A 19912-nucleotide genomic window follows, 5' to 3' on the forward strand; every position below is an offset into this window, starting at 1 on the left:
ATCTAACTCCTTTTGACCCTATGACAAACCAAACCCATTGCCCTTTCATTGACTGTGACTCATAGTGGCCCTCCAGGACAAGGCAGAACTGCCACTGTAGATTCCAGGACTATAAATCTTTATGGGAGTGGAAAGCCTCTTCTTCATCCCCTGGAGCACCACTCTGTGGTCAGCAGACTAAGCTGTGACCCACGACGGCCACGGGCTCCTTACTGACCCTACAGAAGAGAGGGGTCCAGCCTGTAGGCTCTAGGAAAGTAGACTGCCACAACTTTCTCCGGTGGATTCCCACTGTGGATTCCCACTGTGGGGCGCTTTAAGCACTGCACCACCAAGTCTCCTCCTAAATTATCAGTAAAACTAGATCATTTAAGTTCTGGCTGTCAGCCTTAATGTAAAATGTATAGCAGTGCTTAGAAAATGAAAACAACTAAATATAAATTCTATCCCTACTCCTACTGTTTAAACTTCAACGGAGACACACTAGTGACACTCTCTGACTGTCCTGGAGCTTGTCCCTCACGTTGGAAACATAACAGTTCCTTGAAGAGTTGCTGCTGGGGTTAGTTGCTTGTTTCTTTTTGCTCTGAAACTAAGGTTCGGGGAAGTTTCACATCAAGATATTTCCTACAGGGGCACAAAATTTGCCTCAAGACAATTCCAAATTAAAAGAGTTTGCTCTATAAACCTAAATGCTGTCTGACCTTATTTTAATGGTGAGCTACTGTACATCCTCTGAGTTGGAACGGTTGTCCCCAACAAGGCACCTAACAGCAACGAGCATTCCTCTCAGGAGGCCGTACTCTGAACTCAGGTTGGTTTTGGCTGCTATCAAGTGGCTCAGTCTCAGACACATGGCAACTCCCTGCAACGCAAGACCTTATCACTGGGATATGCAGGGATTTCACCAGCTGATTTACTGAAGAAAAGCACCGGGCCCTTCTTCCTAGGTTATCTTAGTGTGGAAACGCCACTAAACACTGGTTTGTTTCAGCATCATAGTTATAACGTCTTAATCACTGATCAAAATTCAACCTTGGTTTCACCTCGATTCCACCAAGCAATGTGAAGCTGGACAGGGAAAGTTCCCGCTATCGTGACTCATGAGAACCAACTTGACTTACTTAATGCAATTTCTCAGGACACATAAACACCTACAAAGCTAGCCAGTTAGGAAAACTGGAGTTTGGATTCTGACTAAAACCTAGAATTCTACTTAAAATCCTGCTTCCCGAAATGAACTCGCAGAAATCTGGTTTTATATGGGAAACTGGGGAGTATAAGCGAATATAATGCTTTCCCTCCTGCCAAAGCACAGTAGCTCGAAAAATACTCACTGACTCTTAGTTGAACTTCAAATAGCTTATGTATGCCTGTTACTATATCTATCTTCCCTGATACGGCAAGAGATAATGCTCACGACTTGGATTTCACCCTGGGTCTCACATAATGGAAATCATACTTACATAATACCAACAAAATCTCCTACCTTAACATGTGCTGCCATTGAGGGGGTGAGGGGGAGTTCCAAGTGGTAGCAACCTTACAGAGGACTGATTGTCAGGACTGAAAACCTTCCTGGAAGTGGCTAGAGAGTTTAAACTGCGAACCTTGCGGTCAGCAGCCCAGTGCCTTAGTCAAGAGCGCCACCAGGTCATTTTAAAGGGAGACTCTTATGTGACCAGTGGGAACACAAGGCTGCTTTATGGAAAAATCCTGCCACCAGAGCGCTCCTCTCCAAACCCCCGAGCAAAATACAACAGAACAAGACCCCCGCAAAAATACAGTGGGACTCTCCCTGGATGCGTCACAAGTAACTTGAGATACCTGTAGAATACTTACCCTGATATATCGGAATAGATTGCTGTATCAACAAAGTAGGTTGGCAAGAGATGAAAAATCAGCAGCAAGATGGCTTTGCACCCTAGGCCCTGTGTAAGCCACAGGTCCAGAACTGCAGGTACCGCTGCCCAGTAGGTCCCCAGGAAGGGTACTGCCCCAAGGATGGCTGCCAACGCTACGATGCAATTAAGAGAAACGCCACTTAACATCATCCATAATGAAACAGCCGAGCCAGCTCCTTCTGCTAAAAATATCCACCAAAGTGATTTAAACAGACTCAGACTCAGCTTCTGAGGATATGATAGGGCCTGTTCTGTGGAATTTCAGTTTTGACAGACGGATATTTTAAAACTCAACACTGAAGATGTGTCTAAAGAGTATACACACTTGGTGAGTCTGCCCGTGAGCAAGGATCCACGGCTACCAATGACTACATACCCTCTCAGTAGTCAAAATGTGTACCAAGTCCAAAACCAAATCAGAACTTAGCTTCTAAACCTAAGATAAGTGAGTAGTATTCCTTCATTTTACATTTTTCTTTTTAATCATTTTATTGGGACTTGTACAACTCTTATCACAATCCATACATACATCCGTTGTGTCAAGCACTTTTGCACATTTATTGCCATCATCATTCTCAAAACATTTTATTTCTACTTGAGCCCTTGGCATCAGCTCCTCATTTCCACCCCCCACCCCCGGGTCCTTTGCTTTTTTCTAATAAAAATAAGCTGTGATCTAAAAAGAAAACACAAAATGACCTTGATACGGGCCACCCCCTTTCACAGCAGCATATTCTAGCTCGCTCTCCATCTGGCTGCCCCTATTGTTCTCCAGGTGTGTGAACTTAGAAAATTCTAGTTTCTCATCAATAAAGCAGCCTGCTTTACAGCATGAAAATAAAACAAAGAATCTTCATGAGTTCTCAGGGACCCTGCCATGTCAGAGGGTGGAGCAATAGATAAAGTGAGAAAGAACATGAATGAACTTGGGAATGGAAAGAAGAAAGGAGGGTCAGAGAAAACCACGTTGATACAGATAAATATGGAAGGCAGACGGAGGATTATTTATTTAAGAAGAAAAGCAGCCACAGAAATATAGAAGACAAAGCAGAGGGAAATGGGGAAAGAATAACAAAGAAACAAAAGAGCAATATGGCTTTTAACCTTAGAATCTGTAGGTACCTGGTGCTTACGAAACTAAGGTGTTACCAGAACAGGTCCTGGGAGATATAAAAGCAGCGTATGTGCCCTCACAAGTACTCAGTCTGCCACCAGGACAGTCTACCAGGTGGGACCAGGCTACTTCACAACTGAGCATCTCAGTTTCTACGGTAAGTGTTCATTATAGCCGAGTGTCAAGGTAGTCATTCACTTAGCAAATATTTGTGCAATATTTTCTGTGTGCTGACATTGTTCCAGCCTCTGGACTTGGAGCAATAAACAAATTACAAATCAGCTACCTGTTCGGAATTTGCACTGGAGTGGAGCTCTATCTACAAAGTTTGCAAAGAAGACATTTCCTTATGCATGCAAAATGCCCTAACTCCTTTACACAGCGCACAATGGTAGGTACGGAATGGTCATCACCTGCTGGTATGAAAACAATATTGATGCCAAATACAGTGTGGGTCAGCCAAGTGTACAATCCATAGAAGCCGGCCATTTTGAGGGACGCATCAAACACCCCTCTGGAATGTGCAAGGATAAAGAAACACGCTATTATTTGTGATTCAGAAAAAGCAATACTTGTAGGCATTCAAATACAGTACTTCATTCCAAATTTGATTATAGTTTCCATTTTTCAACGGGCTTTCACTTTACTTTAAAGGAACATAAACATTTAGATATACTTTTAGAACCTTAAAAGTATGTTTAGTATGGAGCGCTAAAATCTCTGTCATAAGAAAAAAATGTATGACGTAGGAAGCACCTAAGAAATAGCCTGTTCGGTAAAATTAATCACCTCCTTTCTCCTCGAAGTGGATGCAGGCGTAGCTCAGGGACCCTGACGATGAGTTCTCCACCATCACAATAAATTGAGCATCTCAGGAAAATTAGTCACACACACACACACACACACACGTGTTCCAGGACATATAAAAGTTACGTCACACTATAGTATACTAAGCATGCAGTACCATTATGAAAAAGTTCACAATATTTTGAGAATGACCACAATGTGGCAGACACACAGTGAGCACTTGCTGTAGGAAAACAAAGGCACCAATAGCCATGCTAGACACAATGTTGCCACAAACCCTTCAATTTGCACAATGAAACAAAACAAATAAGCCTGTAATTAACAAGTACAATCTGTGGCCAAAACAGATGGCAACAAAATTAAACATGTGAATAACACGTTTCAGAGGATATAGTTAAACTCTTTAAGAAATTCAGGCTGTGACCAGTCCCAACACACAATCCTGCTGGGAAGAGCCAGTGAGGCGTAAAATAACTTTTATTTCTCTGGTCTTTTCTCCTCAACAAGTATCAATTCCCCACACTACTCAGCTATGTAACTAAGCCTTGGCTATAACTTCTGCCACAAATGCTACCAAAAAGTACAGGTCACCTGAGAAGAACTTATGAGAAAAATTAACGCCAAAGTGAAATCAGAAAGAAGAGGCACCCTACGTGGGTGGGGGGGGGCAGGGGGTGTTGTAAAAAGAGACACTAGTATTAAGTAGATACATAACAATCTGTAATCTTGGGGATTTCATTTCTGTGTTTCAGTTGGAAGGTCAATAAAGTACCCACAGTTTAAGGAGAGGTATGGAGCTGCTCCGAAGAGAGCACAGGCTGTGAGCTCCCGTAACCCCCAGTCTCACAAAATTACAAATATCAGGATTCAGGAGAACAACTGAAACTGCTTAAATTACAAAAAGCAGAGACCGACCTTGGCAGAAAAGGAAACATTTGTACACACAAAAAGAAACATTACCCGCGTTGCCCCTTCTCCAAAGCATGGGAAGAGATTCCGTGTAAGAGCAAAGTCACACTCTGAAACCCGTGACTGGTCATGTGACAGAGGTCTGTGTGGGTAATGGATTTGGTGACGACAGGATAGCTCCCCAAACTGTGAAACCTTGTCACCCTGATTGAAATTTCATTCCACAATGTCGTGGAGGGGCCATGTGACAACAGAGGCTGAGCAACAGGGGGGGCCATCGGGCTGAAAGGAAAGGAGACCGACTGCAGGAAAGATGATGAAGGGGCTCACTCTAACGGAATGGAGGAGGCAGAGAAAGAAACTGCTGACAGCGCTTCAGGTTTTGAGCCTGAGGGTCTAAAAGAGGCCATGGCTGAAAGACAGCCAGGTGCGGACTTCTGGCCAATGACACTGGAAGACACCTGTACCAACTCTACAACAAAGGCGAGAGACCATGAAAGAGACAAGGAGGACGGACGACACTGGAACCCAGGGCTTCCGAGGAAAGGCTAGAGAAGTGGCTTGACTGTCAAGCAGGAGAGGACGCTGAGGCAGAGGGCTGAGCGGGGACAGATGGCGACTTGCTGGCTATGGCGTAGTGCGGTCATCTTGAGCTTTTGCAAGCAGCATTCAATGGAGACCTCAGTCGCCAAGCACTAACACACACGAGTGGCTGGAGGTGAGACAGGAACTGGGCACACGTGGCCCAGCCACACCCTTCCTCTGACACTCCCACCACCCCCCCTACCCTCTGGTCACGGATAGACACCAGGGAAAGCTGCCGCCTTGAACTGTGCTCCTGGAGCAGCAAACAGAGAACTATGCACACTCACGGGAACATGGCCGGACACTGCAGCGTCCATGGTCAGCCAGGCGACCACCCGAGCCAGACATAGAATCCAAGCAAGCAGGAAGGCAAAGAGGGGCAAGCGAGAGACCACTGGTTCTCCTCAGTATCTCTTTGATGAAAAGGCCGCATCCCTAAGGAAGTGTCGTCACGCTGTGCTGGACTCCAGCCCTACCTCCACAGAGATACAACAACTTAACATAAACCTTAACCGTGACAAGGGGATACGTCATAGCTTAAAGTCAGAAGTGAGGTTTGTCAGGGTAGTAACCTTTCACCAATTAGATGATGAGCAAGCCATCAGAGAAGCGGGGCCTTAAGAAGAAGAAAGTAGCATCAGGGATTGGAGGAAGGCTCTCTAAGAACCTGTGATATGCAGATGACACAACCTCGCTGGTCGAAAGCAAAAAGGGCACGCAGCACTTACTGATGAAGATCAAGGACGGAAGCTTTCCGTGTGGATGACACCTCAAAATACAGAGTAAGGTCCTCCCACAGGACCAATAAGCAACAAGTACCCATGCCGTCAAGAAGTGCCGTGCCCTTTACTTGGCTCGGAGTCAAAGCCCATGGAAAGAAAGCCGAGTGACATGCTGCATGGGACAAATCGGCTGCAACAACCTCGTAGGAAGTATCAAAAGAAGGATGCACATAATATCCTCTACACCAAGGGTTTGAACTTTTCTTATCAAGCCCTTATCTTCACACTTAATTTTTCACATGTTTCCTCATATTTCACATTAGCCACTAGCCCTCGGTCACTTCTGACCAATGAGAGAGCTCTTTTCACTTTTTAGAATGGAGGGAGGGGAACCGACAGGACAACTCAAGTATGAGTCGATGGGCTGCTTCCAGGGGAATGAGATCTGAAGCAAGAAGTGGGGAGGGAGATGGGCACACTGCAGTCAAGAAGCTCAGCGCCCTGGCAGTATAAAAGCCTGCAGAGCAGAGAGGGTGGTAGAGTATGTCCGAGGAAGAAGAAAGGAAACTCAAGTTAGGAGGCCAAACTCAAATTCTGCCCACCCCACCACATGTCCATACCCTGGCTCTGACCTCTGTTTTCCCTACAGTTCACACAGATTGACTGTCGTTTCCCACAATCACTATTATTTATTTTACTAGCGTTCTACCCACCCTGATACAGAGGATACCTCAAGGAGAAAGCGTGGAAGCAGAGAGGTCACCCTCTAGAGACACAGCACACGTAACGATCGGTTTAGACCAGTGGTTCTCAACCTGTGGGTCGAATGACCCTTTCATAGGAGTCGCCTAAGACCATGGGAAACACATATTTCTGATGGTCTTAGGAACCAAGACACCACTCCTCTATCCGTCTCCAGGCGGGTCAGCCCACATGCAGATATGCTGTTCTGGTGAGAAAGAAGCTCTCTCAACCTTTGTTATGCATATTGTTGAAAAATGTAGCAATGTAGTTTACTGTCATTATATTAAAATTGTTAGCCATGCTACACCATGCTTCAAGACAAAAGTTCATTTATTTGTCATGAGAAACCAATATTTCACAATAATACGTACATATTTTTTGTGATTCATCACTATGCTTTAATTATACTCAATTTGTAACAATGAAAATACATTCTGCATATCAGATGTTTACATGATGATTCAGAACAGTAGCAAAATTACAGTTATGAAGTAACAACAAAAATAATTTTATGGTTGGGGGTCACCACAACATGAGAAGCTATATTAAAGGAGCCGTGGCATTAGGAAGGTTGAGAACCACTGGTTTAAGACAAAAATTTTCCATTATCCCTGATCCTTTTGCCCCAATTCTTTTGAGGAAGTTATACCTTTGCCTTTCTGGGTTCATCTGCCCCAGAGACCCAGTCCCACAGTAAGAAGTAAAGGAATCTGGGAGACACTGGATTTCTAGGGTGAGGGGAATGGACGTGCTGTACATGCAGACCTAGGAAGATGGGGGAAAGTCACTTACACAGAAACTTCCCTCCCCCCTGAAATCTGAAGTGGGTCACAGACAGGTGCATTACCAGTGGCATCACATCAGATCGATGAGGAACCCTGGAAGCAGCAGTATTCATTCAGGATTTTTATATATTTAATGCACGGTTTGTGTCTGTGGCAACGTCTGGTGATCATGGGCACTTACTCTAGGACTATCCAAAAAATTGACACATTCCTGTACATAAAGAAGCGTTGTTACACTCACATAGGCAAATTGTAAGCATTTATATCTCAAACTATTTCTATTATAAGCTTGTTAAAAATAATTTGACAATTTGTAAAGTTTCACAATGAAAACTAAAATACAAGGCAGAAATGATATGTATAGCCATTTTCCTTGCAAATTTTAAATAGTAAAGGTTTACATTTACTAGACTAATTTTTAATCAAGTACATTAAAAAAGGCATTATATTACTATTCAAGATTTCTTAGCTACTTTATTTTCCAAAATATACCTAAGAGATTCTGCACCACTATTTCAGTGTTAGGAGAGGTAGTCCTTCAAATAAATGAAAATGCATTTTCTTAAAGCTTTAATCCCGCCTTTAAACATTCCAATTTACACAAGTATTATTTATACTATTGACTCCATTAAATTCCTTTCTGATCAATATTTAATTTACTGAAGATAAAAAAAATGGATTTGCAAAACGCATAAAGCTGATTTCTTGAAACAAAAACAGCCTTGTCAAAATTGGTGGGTGGCGTAGGAAGAACGTTTCCTTCCTAAAGGAAGATCCCCACAGTGGACATACTCTCCCATCTAATTCAGTCAGTGGACTCCCACCCACCGACACTGAAAGCTGGGATCCCAGCAAGCAAGAGCCACACCGGGTGCATGCACTCGTGTGAAAATATCACACATACTAAGTTGCACTGAGGCCGTGACAACATGCAACTTAGTAATGTGCAATACCTCCACCAGAGCAAGCGGAATGGGGGCATCGGGGAGGAGGAGCGGTGCACACATTCAGGAGACGACATGCTGCTACCGGGAGGAAAATGGTTGGGGGTGAAGGAAGCATGCCACTAACTCAAAAATCCATCAGCTGGAAACGCAGTCACAGGCGTGTTCGATTTAGAAGAACACTTACTCAGAATTGAAAGTCATAACAAAGTTTCAAAAATTTAGCTAGAAGGTGATTAGAATAGAGTCTCATATCTGAGAAAGCAAAACTTAAAAGAACAAAGGAAATTGCAAAATCTGGTCAGATTGTTAACTAGTAATTTCAATGATACTTTTAGCCTGCTAATGAATCACTCAGAATTATTTTTCATTTAATTATAATAACAATGACTAATGATCGATATTTATAAAGTCAAATTATCACTAATAATATATTTGCAGATACATTCATATACATTTGTATAAGATTTTTCCTATTTAAAATCTTTCCTTATCAAAACCGATTCCTTGTAGAATCCTTGGGATTGAGAAATCTGACAAGAGCTCTTAGAAACAGAAATCATTGGCATCATTCATGCACACCTAACATAAACACAAATGCAAAGGAGGGGGCTTCAAAAAGTTGATGGAAAATGGTTATTTCGTCACAAGATTTTTACAGTCCCCTCATATATATACACACACACACATATCCAAGTATATACAAGTATATATACATAGCTGTAGATATGTGTGTACATACATACATATGTACATGTAAACCTTTCAGAAGATCTGTGTAAAACCTAAATATTGTCTTGACTCTGACCCAACATATAAGTTCCCAAAGACTCAGACTGCTAACAATCACCTCAACTATAATCTTTCATTTATCTAATTGGATAGGATTATGGTTACAAAATTTTCCCATATTATATAGCAGATTCTCCATATTCACTAGACGGACACAAAATGCATGTTTTGAGAACCATGAGGAATATAGGTCCAGAGCTAAGAATGGTTAGATTTCTTCTATTATAATAAAGCAACTGGGTTTTGTCTCCATTTACTTTGGGGCCCAGACAAGGTGCTGCTATTTTGTGCAGAATTAGTAATGTGCACTCCCAAGAAAAGAAAATTCTGATGAGGAAGGCAACATATTTCTGTAGCATCTCAAACTCCCTCCTTAGCTTTAGTTGTCAATCTCCAGCCACCAGCCTCTCATGTCCACTTGAATGAGCTCAGGAGCATCACAGATTTCACCCATTACCAGCACCCTCGCCAGCTCCTCCTAGAGGAAGGCAGCCAGCACATGTAACAGAAGGACATGGGTTTGAACCCGCTGGAGCTAGGTGCGAATCACAGTTCTACCAACAGCTACCACAGGAAAATAAGAGGTAAGGGAGAATGATGACATCATGACAGACATTGAAATACAGCATGGTCAACAAGAAGCTCATTCTAAGCAAGCAGAATACAACCAAATTTAGAAAGTGTGATTTTAAAATGAGAAAGTTTTTTGAAAATCAAAGTCAGGATAATATTAATATCTGTATTGTGTATTTACCTTTGCGATAATTATCTACACCAATGTGGTAAGAGCGCCCAGGGGGCAAAAGTTAAGAATGAGTCACTGGGTCTGGGGTCCAGGAACCTCGTCTCAGGGACATCAAGATCTAGAGGCATAACATAACTCACAAAGACAATATTCGACATCTTACTTTGGAGAGTAGCAACTGGGGCCTTAAAACCTCCTGGGCAGCCATCTAAAGTGTTAGCTACTGGTCTCTCCCATCCGGAGGAAAGAAGAGTCATGGAAACACAAAGAGCTGTGTAAAGAAATAGAACACAGTGGACTCAGGCCACTCGAACCAAATGAACTCGATGGTAACACTACCAACACTAGAAGGTCCTGAGTCAAGCGGTAGAAAAATGTGGAAGAAAACTCAAAATTATAAAGCAAAACGGGCAGGCTCCTCACGCAGACCACAGAGGGAACCCTAAGACTATGGCCCTCGGTGACCCTTCAGGTCTGCAGCTGAATTGACCCCCGAATTACAATAAGGAACCATTTAAGATCAAACGGGCAGCATTCACCAAAGCACCAAGTTCAAAGGATTAAAAGAAAGGTAGAAATGCAAACAGCAAACACAGCAAGTGGAATAACTGATGGTACACTGAGGACATTGAACAGGTGAGTTGAGACAAAGAATTGTTTAAGAACAGCTGACAAAAGAACAATAATTTATGAATTATGAAGGGTTCATATGGGAGGGGGGAGTTAGGAGGGAAGGGGGAAATGAGGAGCCAATATTAAGGGCTCAAATAGAAGGCAAATGTTTTGAGACTGATGATGGCAACAAATGCACAAACGTGCTTGACACAATGGACGTATGTATGGTGATAAGAATTGTATGAGTCCCCAATAAAATGATTAAAGAAAACAGTTGAATGTAAAACTGTAAGTTCTATACATCTTTATCTAACTCACAATAAAACCCTTTTAAAAACGTAATATCAAAGTCAGTAGTCAGTTATAGCTACTTTACAAAAATGAAATAGTATCTTTCTTGAAATTCTTTATGCACAAGGTAGATCTTTTTCTGTAGGGTTTTACTTATGTCACACAGTTTCTCATATGATTGGTTCAAGAGCTTTAAGTCTATTGGGAAGATAGATTCTTTTTTTTAATATAGTATTGCATAGTTTCCTGAGTCAGAATAGCATTGAAGTATGTAGGTTAATCTAGTGTAAAAATTTCCATCATTTCATTTACTCAATATGGATGGTAACCTGCAGTCATACAGCAAAGAAGGGTTACATATGCCCGGAAGATCAGTCAAAACTGCCTTAGGATAGCTTCACTCTGAAAGCTGTTACATGGGAGGATGCACCTCAAAACCTGGAATTTTTACATGGATGGCGTCCATGTGGGCACCTAAGTATGCCCCAGGGCCTCAGAATATTGATCTCATTCATGTCCAGCCAAGGAGCCAGACATTGGGGAAGACGTGACCAAGTTCTTGCTAACAAAGTTTCCAGAGACGACAACTTTAGGAGAATGCATCTACTTGAATGTAGCTGAGGCCTTTCTGGGGAGCAAATGTCTTCATCCGATGTTCACAAGAATACAGTGACAAAAGGACCTGTAGCTACAGGTCTATTAGTTCACACCTAGGTTTCCTGGAACACCATTCCCAACATGACACATGGTATGCGTGTGCAGCACTAGAAACCCCAACCAGAGATACTCTCTTCAAAAGAAGCTTGAGACCAGAAGGCGGACAGAGGGTGGGTTGGAAAGGGGAATCCAATTACAAGGATCTACATATAACCTCCTCTCTGGGGGACGGACAACAGAAAAATGGGTGAAGGGAGATGTCAGGCAGTGCAAGATATGACAAAACAATCATTTATAAATTATCAAGGGTTCATGAGGGAGGCAGAAGTGGGGAGGGGAAAAATGAGGATCTCATGCTAGGGACTTAAGGTAAGAGCAAATGTTTTGAGAACGATGAGGGCAATGAATGTACATATGTGCTTTACACAATTGATGTATGTATGGATTGTGATAGAGTTGTATGTGCCCCCAATAAAATGATTTTTAAAAAAAGAAGCTTGAGACCACCTCGCTAAAAACTCCCTTGTAAGCAAATACTTGGAAGATTTACTTTGAGTAGCTAGCTATTCACGCAAAGTGAAAATGTAGTCGAATCTAGATAACAAGTTAACAGCACTGAGAAAGGGGTTGGGAGAGGAATTGAGACAGTTTTAGGCTGCCCTCAAAAAATTTTCACTACCAGAAATTAGGAAAGGTAAAAAGGTACAGGAATCCAGGAGGCAATGATTTGGAGAAAGATTCTCAATAGTACAAGTTGAGAAGAATCACATTAAGAACCAAAATCTGTAACTAATGGACGTCAGAAGGCATGATAAAAAATTTCTGGCCAGACAGTTTACAATTGCAAGGAGTTGGAAACAACCCATATTTCCATCAACAGACGAATGGATTAAAAACTGTAGTACATCCATACCATGGAGGACTACGCATCGCTAAAAAGCAGTGATGAACACATGAAGCACATCGACGCATGGGAAGAACTGGAGGAAATTATGCTAAGCGAAGAAAGCCACGCACAAAAGGACAAGTACAGCCTGAGTCTACTGAGGTAAGCTTAAAAAAAATGGAAAAAGGGGCATAGAGAAAAAGGTACTGCATATAAACATTCCTGGGGTGAGGACCAGGTAGGTATGTATGGCAGGGGCCAGACCCAATCCAGGGATACATATGGTAGCCAACTAAAATGGAGAGGGGAAAAGAAAAAAATAAAAGGCACGGGTAGTGGGGGAACAGGGCACTAACGCTCCAAAGGGGATGGTATTGTTTATAGCTCCACAGGGAAAGACGGACCAGACTTTAACCCGGTGCTCCAAGATGTGAATGCAACATACCGGCATGAAGCAGGGAACCAAAAGACAGGTCTGAGGGCCTGGGCCCAAACCCAACTACATGGACAGCCGTCCCTCCCCCCCAGAAGAATTTACTTGAGAGAAGAGCACTGAAACTGAAGCTCAGGGACAGGGACATGTCTCAGAGCGAACAGGAGCAAATGAAGGGAGAGGAAGAGAGTGGAGCACACAGCCTAGCCCACCAACGCCTGAGGACGATATCCCCGCTCAGAGCAGCGAATGCAGAGATGAGCATATGGCCAGTCCCACTACGAGACATGACATCCTTCACTGAACCATAGCCCTACAAGGGACAACACTGGAAACACAGTGTAGGAATTGCACCCAATCTGACCCCACCACACCGAGGCAAAACACTAAGGGCGTGCAACAAAAGACAAGGGGATCAGAGCAAGGAAGTCCCAAGGGAATACCAAAAACAAACTTTGGGGCCAGGGTGTGGCACTCCATCAGACTCAACCAGAAAACACTCTTAAGGGTCAACAAACAGGCCTTGAACTATTTACAGGCTTTCCTTTTTTTTTGTCATTGGTTTTTTGTTATTGTTGTTTTCTTTTCTTGTTTTGTTTTGCTCTGCCTTGTTTTTTGTGCATATTATTATCTCTACAGGTCTATCCAGATAAGATAGGCAGGATTAATAATCTGAAAGAGAAAACAATGGGACTGCGGGTTCAGGGGAGGGCAGGTGTCATGGGAGAGATGAAGGGGGGAAAAGTAAGTGGTGTTAACAAACCCAGGGACAAGGGAACAACAAGTGATCCAAAATCGATGGTGAGGATAGTATAAGAGGGCTGGTAGGGTTTGAGCAAAGGCAATGCAACCAAGAGGAATTACTGAAACCTCAAATGAAGGCTGAGCATGACAGTGGGACAAGAGGAAAGTAAAAGGAAACAGTGGAAAGAACTAGGAGGCAAAGGGCATTTACAGAGGTCTAAATATAGGCATATACATATGCAAATATATTTATATATGATAACAGGGATAGTATTAAGGTAGCAGATGGATACCAGGTCTCTATTCAAGTACTTCCTCAATGCAAGAAACATTTTGTTCTATTAAACTGGCAATGCTGTGATGCTCACCTTCCCGACACGATCGCTGAAGACAAAGCGGGTGCATAAGCAAATGTGGTGAAGAAAGCTGATGGTGCGCGGCTATTAAAAGATATAGCATCTGGGGTTATTAAAGGCTTGAAGGTAAACAAGCAGCCATCTAGCTCAGAAGCAACAAAACCCACATGGAAGAAGCACACCAGCTTGGGTGAGCACGAGGTGTCAAAAGGATCAGGTATCAGGCATCAAAGAACAAAATATCATATCATTGTAAATGAGCTTAAAAATATCAATGTCCTTCACTAGCCCTGGTGGCAGTGAGACTTAGACAGTGGGCTACTAACTGGAAGGTCGGTGGGTCCAACCCAGCTGGCATGACGCAGGATTAAGAGACTGTCTGCTTCTGAGAAAATTAGCCCTACACAGGGTGCCTGTGAGTGGGGGTCAAGTTGGCAGCAGTGGGTTTGGTGTTCACACGTTTAGCACTAAGTGTTACTGGTAACTCAACACACGGAACAAGCAGGCTTCTCGTGTAAAGCAGTACGTGAAGGAAATATGAATACTATATGGAGTCTTATTCCTTACCTGATAGCTTCTTCCACAGACTGGCCAATAATATTAGAAGAAGGGCCTGGCTGAGATAATGGGGTCAGACTTATCACCCACTTCACCGGCTTGTAGTACTCATCACTGGAACTTAATAGATAAAATAGGGTGGTCAGGAAAATTATCTGCAAGACAAAGGACAGCATCTCCTAAGTAGTCACATTTGAGGACTAGAGGAAGGATTGACTGAAGCCAGGAACCTGTTTCAGTGCTGAAGGAACAGTGAAGCGGGCGCCTCTGCATGTACATACCAGAGACAGGACAAAGTTGAGCAGGGCAGTCCCGCTGTAGAAGAGAATGGTCAGGAGCGTAGTGACGGTGGTAAAGAGCAGGCTCACGTTCCGGCTCATCACAATCCACAGAGACTCTAAGATCTAGAGAAGAGGGAAGCCGGTTATCAGAAGTAAACCTTACGAAAACGCTCCGGGCTGATCCACTGAGCTCTTAACGTAGTTTCTAGGACCAGGAAGTTGCAACACAAGCACTGAATAGAAGATGACAAACACTGCAACTATTTATATGTTCGGCAGTGGCAAAATGTTTGAGTCAAATATGGTAAATCCACTCCAAGGAACTTTAAAAAATAAACACAAAAACCACCAAACGCACTGCTCTGTAGTTGATTCAGACTCATGGCCATGACCCAGAGAAGAACTGTCCCCGGAGTTTCTAAAGCTATAACCGTGGTGGAAGCAGACTGCCAATCTGCCTCTCGCAGAGCATTTGGTTGATTCGAACCACTGACCTTTCAGTTAGCAGCCAAGCATGTACCACTCTGCCACTGGAGTGCCTAAGTTAGTATCAAGCATTCATTAGAAACATGTCTCTATAAGAAAAGCACATGTGATGTACCAGGTTTAAAAATTAGAAGACAAAAAAAATGCAGACCCAGGATGGTTATAACTATGTAAGAAAATGGCGTGGATAAAACAATTGCCTAGAGAAAAATGAGCCAGAATGCCACAGCTACAGCAAGCTCAGAAGATCCTGACTCCTTTTTTCCTTGGTTCAACATTCAGTTCGACATTCAGAATTCTGGCATTTGTCTTCACTGGTCCCCTTCCACTTTCAGATTTGTCCCCACTCATACAAAGAGCCTCACTTTCACGTCACACCCAAATCATGTGGCTTTGTCCTGGGCGCCTGAGAAATAAAGCTATACAAACACGGTCATCGTACTAAAGCAGGGAGGTTCAAGGGCTGAGCTCTGCACTTAAAAATCTTTCCTGAAGTTCGTACGCAATGACCCTTACATTAAGACGTATCTTAGACCTCCCAGGAGCCCTGGTGGTGCGGTGGTCAGGAGCTGGGCTGCTAACTGCAAGGTCAGCAGTACAGAAACTCCCAGGGGACGTTCTACCCTCTCCTACGGGTACCTATGCGTCAGCATCCACTCGATGGCAGTGAGGTTTTAGACCCACCAAATTCACAGTTGTTCAATTACGTACAAACTCAAACAGATAGTAGGATAAGAGGAAGTTATTACTACTCATTAAATTCTACTGTAAGAGGAGGTCCAATACCGAGAGCACACCTGCATGCACGTTCTCTTCATGACCTTAAATTCCCTTAAAAGACCTGTTCTTTTTTCCAAATTTAACATTCATTCCTCTAAGAGAAAAACATAGAAACTAAATAATCAGACAAACACTTTTCATTACAGTTTTCACAATGTTTCCAAAACTTCATGGCAGCACTGAGGAAAGTAATGCAGATGAGATCTTCTCTATGGATTCACAAACGGAGGCTCGGAGATGTCTGAACTCGTCCCCAAGGGCACGGAATGATGGAAGGAATCCAGAACTCTGAGCAGAGCTCATGATGACTAATGCTCATTTTGGTGTCTTTTTCAAAACAGCAGCCCTATTTCCTGTCACATGGTCAAGTTAAGCCATCTGTTCTAATCAAGGCCCATCCATTCCTTTCCTACCTCAAATATATCACTTATAAAAGCCTATTTTGTTGCTTTCAGCATTTCTTGCAAACCTCAGCTTGATCTTCATAAGAGAATTTTTGCAGGCTGGTTCCATTTATAAAAACTCCTTATATAAAATCATGAAACTGCTTCGTAATGCCTACAAAAATATGCATGACTGACCGTTTGACCTAGCAAAAGAAAAGACTGAATGAACAATGCCATTGATTTCCAGAAAGAAACCCAACAATGGCCTCATTTGTGACTTTGACAAACATTCTTTTAGGGGTTTCAGTTGTTTTGGAATTTTTACCCCAAAATATTTAAAATCGTTTCTGGGTCACATTGACAAAGAAAAGGTCCTAACTCTTTTTCAAAAACTCAACTGAATGTATTCACTATGGACTGATAGCACCCGACAATAATAAAGTGCTCTTTGGTGTGTACGCGAGGAGATCGGTTTTGGAGAAGTCAATGACGAGGGCATTTGCAGCCCGTTAGCCATTGATATGCCCGAGTTGAAGAGGGGCGTGTTCGTGAAACCGCAAGCAACAACCCACTTCCAGGTGCCACCGAGTCCACCCTGCTTCACAGCGACCCCGTGGTGTCTCAGAGAAGAACTGTGCTCCGCGAGGCTTTCGATGGCGGACTGTTAAGAAGCAGATCGCCAGGCCTTTCCTCCTCAGCATTTCTACGTGACCTCAAACCGTCAATCTTCTGGATGTACTCTGGATGTACACCTGCCACACGGAGTACGTATGTGACCCAGGGTCTCTCCACACCAGTTACAAAGCACCTGAAACTCTCTAGAAACTAGAACTATGCGGACAAAATGTATCCCAAGGCAAGAGCAGAAAACTCTAGCCAAGTGTGCCTTCGTCTAATCCACGGTGGCAGCCTGAGCACTGAGAGGGTGTCAAGGAGATCCTGTGGGCGGAGCCCCGGGGCTGTTCTAGTGGCTGCGCTGGTTCTGTCTGTCCAGCTGGCTTCCGAGTGCTTCACTCTTAAAAACGGACAGGCTGCCAGGAACCAGCAGACAGTTAAGGGTAGCCCATAACATCAAGAAGAAAGTAAAGCAAACTCTGAAGCAACTGAGAGCAACACCGAGCTGAAGACTTTGTAAGGTTTTATTACAATATCCTCAGAGAACTACAGGTTCAGACAATAGAAAGTACTGTTGGAATCCAGAAATATGAAGTCAGAAACAAAATCCAATTCAAATGAAAAGCAAGGTTTAAGCTATTGCCTAGAGTTGAGGAAAAGAGAGAAAAATGAAAAATTGAAAAGATATTTTTAAAAGAAATTTATGTCATAGGCCCAGCATATGACTAGCAGATTACTCCCCAATCCAGCATAAAAACAAGGCTCTTAAAATGTGACCTCTGGTTAACTTAGTCTCTAAGGTCTTTTGGGGGCCTTTAAGGTCCACACTATATTCTAACCCCCCAAACCTTTGTCTTCTTCCCCGCGTTAGCCCAAATCAAGGCAGCGACCCACCCGGGCGCCCTCCCGCTCGCTGGGTGGCGGTTTCCCTTGGGAGAACCTGTGAGGAGCAGCACAATGAGTCATTTTGTTAAAGACCACCCCTAAGGACCCTGCTAATATTCTGTGTGTGGAAACATAAGTAAAGCGTGTCTACTGGTCACTAAGAGCTGACAGTTGTCTGAAGGAGAGGCCTGTGTGTGAGTGAGGAGAGAGCGAAAGTAGTTTGCCTTTTTCTCAGAACACCATTCCTACACAAGACTAACAGGAAGGTGACTGAAAAGGTTTCTATTAAAAATGCATGAATTCGGCGCGTCGCTTCCATAAGGAGCTGTGGTGGTACTGTGGGGCAAACACTGGGCTGCGAACTGCAGAGCCAGAGACCTCACACCACCAGCTGCTTGGCAGGGAAAATTGAGGGCGACCTGCTGCATCGAAGACCCACAGGCTCGAGACCCTTCAGGGGCAGTCCACGCTCTCTTGTGGGTCATGTGAAGTCAGAATTGCCTGGAGAGCGGTAGTGTGGTTTGATTTTTCTTGTCTTTTATGTCACTTTCAAGGGAAATGGCTACTAGTATATATTGTCAATGATAAAACTTGAGCTTTCAAGATAAAAAAAATTGAAGTTTTGAAAATCTGCATTTGTCACTATAGCCTTGATAGTTCCTAATACTTAAAAAAAATTATTCTGTTAAGACAGGTGATAATATTAAAGAATGTGACTTTTTAAATACTGTAGAGAAAAACGCACCAATATTTAGAAAATGTACAAAAATCAGTGAATCAATATTTCCAACCAGTGCATATTACAAATATGCAAGGAAAAGAGGTTCATTCTTAGTGACAACGGACCAATGGATTTAAATAAAAAGGATTACAAAGAGTCCATTGATATTGTTTCAAAATTTCACGTTGGATCTAACCCGTAGGAAGCAACTTGTGAGGTTTGGTGTAGAACCAAAGAGGAACGAGAGCAAGATGCGGTTGTCCATCCCCATCAAGAATTAAAGTCTCATAAACCTGGAGGGGCACTTCTCCCATCCCACAGGGTTTCTGTGAGTCGGAATTCTCAGAATTGACTTGGCAGGTAATTTGGTTTTGTTTTTAATTGGGGATCAAAGAAGAGTAGCCACAGTAGTTGAAAAGACTACCCCTTTTTCCAACTACATAATTATGAGGCCAAGTTTTTTTCATATACTTCAACCAAAACAATATGCTCCAAAATGCTGAATGTAAGGGAAGATATGAGAATAAACATTAAACAGATTTGTACAAATATAACGGAAAGTATGGATAACATAGGAGAAAACGGGAATTTGAGAACACTTAATTTTGCTCTTGAAAATTAAGAAGCCGTCATTCAAACAGAACACGGGGATACTAAGTGACTCAGTATCAGGAACAATGTGATCAAGGTTGTATTCTTTCACCATACTTATCAACCTATGTGCCAAGCTAATAATCTGAGACTATATAAAGAAGAACGTGGCATTACTTTGAAAGACGCATGAACAACCTACACTATGTAGAAGACGCAACCTTGCTGCTAAAGTGAAAAGGACTCGAAGCACTTGCTGGTCAAAGCGGAGACTACAGCCTTCAGGTGGATGCCAACGCAGTACAGAGAAAACAAAATTCCCTCACCGGGACCAGTGCGCACCGTCCTGATAAATGCAGACAACATGGAAGTCGCCCAGGACTCCATTCTGCTTGTACCCTTATGACACACTCAGGGCCGTAGCCATTAAGACACCAAGCAACTTACTGCAATGGGCTAGAAACCAAGAGGTCACTTTGAGGACGAGGGTCTTAAACTAAGTTATGGCGTTTTCAGTGATTTCATATAGGTGAAAAAGATGGACAATGAATAAGCGAGGTTAAAATTAGAACTGAA

At 43.0% G+C, this 19912-nt stretch overlaps 1 protein-coding gene across 3 annotated transcripts in view; it reads right to left on the reverse strand.

The window, feature by feature from the left end:
- TMEM245 (transmembrane protein 245) overlaps positions 1 to 19912 on the reverse strand; it is an 83665-nt gene that overhangs the window by 17360 nt on the left and 46393 nt on the right. Inside the window, exons 12-15 of one of the 3 annotated variants that reach the window (XM_075560286.1) lie at positions 14873 to 14995; positions 14601 to 14746; positions 3432 to 3532; positions 1843 to 2017 (exon numbers count right to left, since the gene is read on the reverse strand). In XM_075560286.1, the coding sequence (XP_075416401.1) occupies positions 1843 to 2017; positions 3432 to 3532; positions 14601 to 14746; positions 14873 to 14995 (545 nt within the window). The remainder of the gene's footprint in view (positions 1 to 1842; positions 2018 to 3431; positions 3533 to 14600; positions 14747 to 14872; positions 14996 to 19912) is intronic. The other 2 variants (XM_075560288.1, XM_075560287.1) reach the window with 2 other exon arrangements.

This window comes from Tenrec ecaudatus, chromosome 10 (genome assembly GCF_050624435.1).
Source record: "Tenrec ecaudatus isolate mTenEca1 chromosome 10, mTenEca1.hap1, whole genome shotgun sequence".
Lineage (NCBI taxonomy): Eukaryota > Metazoa > Chordata > Mammalia > Afrosoricida > Tenrecidae > Tenrec > Tenrec ecaudatus.